This window comes from Mus pahari, chromosome 1 (assembly GCF_900095145.1).
Source record: "Mus pahari chromosome 1, PAHARI_EIJ_v1.1, whole genome shotgun sequence".
Lineage (NCBI taxonomy): Eukaryota > Metazoa > Chordata > Mammalia > Rodentia > Muridae > Mus > Mus pahari.
This window is the reverse complement of record NC_034590.1, coordinates 103,133,152-103,138,283: the sequence shown is the minus strand read 5'-3', so window position 1 is coordinate 103,138,283 and position 5,132 is coordinate 103,133,152. Positions and strand designations below refer to the sequence as shown.

At 51.2% G+C, this 5,132-nt stretch overlaps 1 protein-coding gene across 2 annotated transcripts in view; it reads left to right on the top strand.

Moving 5' to 3' along the window:
• Positions 1-307: 307 nt before the first annotated feature.
• The window catches only part of Mmp21 (matrix metallopeptidase 21), a 6,368-nt gene continuing 1,543 nt past the window's right edge, over positions 308-5,132 (top strand). For both annotated transcript variants that reach the window (XM_021216603.1, XM_021216594.1), the window contains exons 1-5: positions 308-478; positions 1,399-1,930; positions 3,152-3,291; positions 3,557-3,698; positions 4,706-4,963. In XM_021216603.1, coding sequence (XP_021072262.1) covers positions 317-478; positions 1,399-1,930; positions 3,152-3,291; positions 3,557-3,698; positions 4,706-4,963 — 1,234 coding nt within the window. In that variant the 5' untranslated portion in view covers positions 308-316. The remainder of the gene's footprint in view (positions 479-1,398; positions 1,931-3,151; positions 3,292-3,556; positions 3,699-4,705; positions 4,964-5,132) is intronic.

Sequence of the window (5,132 nt, the reverse complement as noted above, 5' to 3'; positions counted from 1 at the left end):
ACCCAGCACTTCTCCCTCAGTTCATTTAGGAGCAAACCCAATCACTAAAGTCAACACAGGAGAGCAATCCACAAGTTCACCACTCAGAAGTTCTGTGATCCAGAACTGAAGGAAGAGGGATGGTCACACCCGTGAGAAGAGTGGCCCTGGGGTCTTCAAAGGCAGCTTGCTTGGGCCTCAGAAGCAGCCTCCTAACAGGCACACTTCACAGCTGGGTGACAAAATGCTTGCTTGCTTATAAAAGGACCCCACCATGCCCTGTTCCTTAGGAGGGGAGACAGGGATGCAGTAGGGGGACCAGAGTCCCAGTGAAGCCATGCTTGCTGCCTCTGTCTTGCGTCTGACGCTGCTGCTCTGCTGGCTAGTTGCACCCCAGCCCACCCAGCCTGAGAGGCTCTTCCACAGCCGGGACCGTTCGGACCTGGAGCCATCTCCCCTGAGCCGGGCCAAGCCCATTGCTGACCTTCATGCTGCTCAGGTAAGAGGAGATGCAGAGAGCAGCAGACACACACACACACACACACACACACACACACACACACACACACACACACACACGTAGGGGCCAGAGCATACCATGGAAAGATAGCCGTGCAGAGGCAGAGAGCCTGCTTTGTGGAGCTGGGAATGAAACCTGGAGCCTCTGCTAGGCAACCACCTCTCCCACAGAGTTGCATTAGTTCCGTCTGATGTTAACCCTAGAAGCATCCGTGTCTAGGCAGGATCGAGCCTGCAGAGAGCAGCTTTAAATGTCAGCAGACATTTGAAGGTGAACATGTGCTGCTGTCAGAGTCTAAGGCACTGTGCTGATGGCATCCCTCGGTTGGCCTCCTGCCCGCCTGGGTATACAGAGAAAAGACAGTACCAGCATGGATCCCCGCAAAGTGCTACTGAGTGCCATTCACTGCTACAACCAGACCAGGGTCCCTTTCTCCAGTCATGGCTCTGAAGTGTGGGTCTTACCTCAAGCAGACAGATGACCAAGATTTCCCTTAAACTTCTGGTTCCCCGATACTCCTGGCTCCAGGGTGCCCCTAGTGTGGAGGGCAGTGAGAAGCTATGATGGGCCAAACTTGCTTTGGATACCAAGGACACCCCTACAGCCCCTGCCTTCCCTGCCCCTGCATGCTAGAAACCCACCAGTCCATAGTGTGTATCCACCTCCAGCCTTGCCCTCTGGCATGGCCCCTTCCCTCCAGTCCCACCACCTAGCTGGCTTCAATTCTGCCCCTCCGCGGGCCATGTGGCACCCATGACTCCACTCTGGTAGACCCTGGATAAAGTCCTTTTATCTCTAGCTTCACTCTGTGTATCCCCTGCCTCTCTGTAGCCACCACAGCACAGGAAAAGTTCCAGCAGGAAGCAACCCTATGAACTTAGGGCTTCTCTTTCCCACAGAGCTTCCTATTGAAATACGGCTGGTCAGAGATGCCTAGCCCAAAGGAGTCAGCAGGGGTCCCTGTGGGATTCACCTTGGCTCAAGCTGTACGTAGATTCCAGAAGGCGAACAGACTGCCAGCCAGCGGGGAACTGGACTCACCTACACTGGCCGCTATGAACAAGCCACGCTGTGGGGTTCCTGACACACGGCTGCCCCCTCGGGCTGCCCTGCCAACCCCAGCAGCTCTGCCGACCTCTCTAGGTCTCCGGCCCAGGGTTCGACAAAAGCGCTTTCTTCAAATGCTGCTCCCCAAGCCAGATGGGCAACAGGAGGACGCCTCAGACACTGGGGCCAGCAGGGCCTTCTCCAAGAAGACACTGACCTGGAGGCTGGTGGGAGATGCTTACAGCAGCCAACTCTCTGGGGATGAGCAGAGGTACATCTTTAGACTGGCCTTCAGGATGTGGAGTGAGGTGACACCACTGGACTTCCGGGAGGACCTCACTGGCCCTGGCACCATGGTGGACATAAAGCTGGGTTTTGGGAGAGGTAAGAGGGGTGCCAGACAAGATCCTTCCTACCTACTCTGCAGGCACCCTCGGGGTCTTCCATCAAGGCCCTATGCCCAGTATGATGCTTAGGGCAACCTGGGCCAATCGGCTTGATTGCCTTGTTGGCCCAAGTGGTGTAGTTCCAACTCCTACCTGCTGGGATTCTTTAGAGAGAACACCTAAGGGGGGAAAGGGGTTCTACTCTCTGTGGATTTTAAGGTCTTAGCTGTTGGGGTTCACATGCCTGGAGGACAACACCCACTCTCCTGGGCACACGGAGACACAGCAGGTACAGTGTACTGACCTGTGAGAAGACTTATACATAAAGCTACCACTACCTCCTTGTTGGCAGACTGGACAAATAACCTGTCTTCCACAGCCCATCTGTGACTAGAGGTGTTCCCATCCACCTTGCTGCTCTCACGGGCTAATTTCCTAATTCTAGGGTGCATAAGACATGGCTTGTGACAAAAGTAACAAGGGGACCCAGCTCTAATGCCATCACCTTCACCAGCACTGGCAACACACACACGGGAGGGGGGAGAGAGGAGGGAGGAGAGGAGAGAGAGTACACACAGCACAGTTAGCATCTAGATGTTTCTAATCATTTTGGTTTGGTTTTGTTTTGTTTTTTACTTTTTACGGCTCTTTTTTCTTTTCTTTTCTTTTTTTTTTTTTTAAAGATTTATTTAATTTATTTATTTATTTATTTATTTATTTATTATATTTAAGTACACTGTAGCTATCTTCAGACACTCCAGAAGAGGGAGTCAGATCTTGTTAAGGATGGTTGTGAGCCACCATGTGGTTGCTGGGATTTGAACTCTGCACCTTTGGAAGAGCAGTCAGGTGCTCTTACCCGCTGAGCCATCTCACCAGCCCACGGCTCTTTTTTCAAGATGAGGGTTTTCCTGTGTAGCTCTGGCTATCCTGGAACTCCTGCTATAGACCGGGTTGGCCCAGAACTGAGATCTGCTGGCCTCTGCTTCCTGAGTGCTGGAATTAAAGACATGCGCCAACAGGCCCTGCTTGTTTCTAGTCTTTATAGCCTCAAAGTTCACAGACACCAGGCAGCTCAGTCTGTGCCCACAGAGCTTCCACAGGGCCAATAGCTGCACCAGCTCCAGGAAGCTGTGGTGCTGTCAAAGTCTGTGCTGTTAGGGAGGGATTCAAGATGGGCACCTTCATTCACTGCTACCCACCCCTCTCCCCACACCAGGCCGGCACCTGGGCTGCCCACGGGTGTTTGATGGGAGTGGACAGGAGTTTGCACATGCCTGGCGTCTGGGCGAGATCCACTTTGATGATGACGAGCACTTCACTCCTCTCTCCAGTGACACAGGCATCAGCCTTCTCAAAGTAAGAGACTCCAGCGGCTCTGTTGGGAAGGCAAAGCACACTAGCCCAAGTTCAGAGCCACTGCTTTTCCTTGGTGCGCACAGCCTTCTAGAAAGTTTAGCAAATCTCTGGTGGTGGTTCCCCAGTAGTCACCGTTTCTCTCCTGAACAAGCACAACTCTGCACTGGGAACAGGCCAGGCCTCTATCTATAATTCAGTGATTGGTCCTAGCAACGTCAAAGACTCAGGTTTGGTCCTATACCTGTGGTTTGTGTTCCCCTCCTAGGTAGCTGTCCATGAAATTGGCCACGTCCTTGGATTGCCTCACACCTACAGGGTGGGATCCATAATGCAACCAAACTACATTCCCCAGGAGCCTGCCTTTGAGTTGGATTGGGCAGACAGAAAAGCAATTCAAAGACTATATGGTAAGATGGTCTAGGGCAGACCCAGCTCAGAGGGTACTGAGGAGGTTAAAGCCAGCAGGCTCTGCTCTGTGCTCATAAGGAGGCTGATCCCCAATCAGGTTGCATGGCTGAGGAGCTGCCCTCAAACTGTCTGCCGGCTTTTAAAATGATCACACTAGACCACACAGGGCTATAGGTGAGAAGCAACAATCCTATTTGTGCCTTCTCTTCTCCTTCCACACTGGTGAGGACAGAGGACATCATGGCTTTTACATACCCAGGGCTCTTCATTGCCTTAGCATTCCAGAGCTATGTGAAGGCAAAGCCACTCTAAGAAGCGGTGCTTCCAGACATCAGCTTTACTGCAAAGTTTCAGTCATTATGCCAGACACCGCTCGCTATTTAATACAAATGGTGGGGCAGAGTGATGGCTTGGCAGTTAAGAGCGCCTTCCAGAGGTTTAATTTCCAGCACCCACATCTGGTGGCTCATAAGCACCTGTAATTTCAGATCCAGAGAATCCAACACCTCTAGCCCCTGTGAGCACGCACACACACACACACACACACACACACACACACACACACACACACTTAAAAATCCAGTCTTTAAAAAACGAAAGAAAAAGGTTGGTTATTGCACAGGTACCAAACGGGGAAAGCAAGCACTTCCATTCCCAGACCCTCACACGCCATCCCAGTTCTGTTCCTATGTGCTCCCACTCCTGACTTCCAAAGCCTGTTTTGGCCACATTGTCATCCTCCAGTAGAAACATGTTTGTGTGTGCCCGGAACCAAATGTGAAAGCTCTCATGAAACCAGATTAGACTATGGAGAGCATGTGCCGGCTGCACTTAGGGTGGTTGTAGAACTGCATCCAGGCTGCTAACTCCTAAAATTCAGTCTTCTGTGATGCTTGCTTTAAGACATTCCAACATGAAGTGCTAGCCACATACTATCTCCATTTCAGACAATTATGAGTGTGATGCTTACAGTGACAAGTGGCTGCATTTTTTTTTCTCTATCCAGGTTCATGTAAAGGATCATTTGATACAGTGTTTGACTGGATTCGCAAGGAGAGGAACCAATATGGTGAGGTGAGGGTGAGATTCAATACCTACTTCTTCCGCAACAGCTGGTACTGGCTCTATGAAAACCGCAACAACAGAACTCGCTACGGGGACCCCCTCCAAATCCTCACTGGCTGGCGTGGAATTCCCATGCAAAGCATCGATGCCTTCGTCCATGTCTGGTCATGGGGAAAAGACGAGCGCTACTTTTTTAAAGGTAACAACGTTTCAGGTGTGGCTCCAGTTCTCTTACTGAACTTGTACTTAGGCTATTTCCAGCATTTACCAAGGAACCCATCGTAATGTACTGGTAACCACTGGTAACCCATCGTAATGTACTGGTAACCACTGGTAACCCATCGTAATGTACTGGTAACCACTGGTAA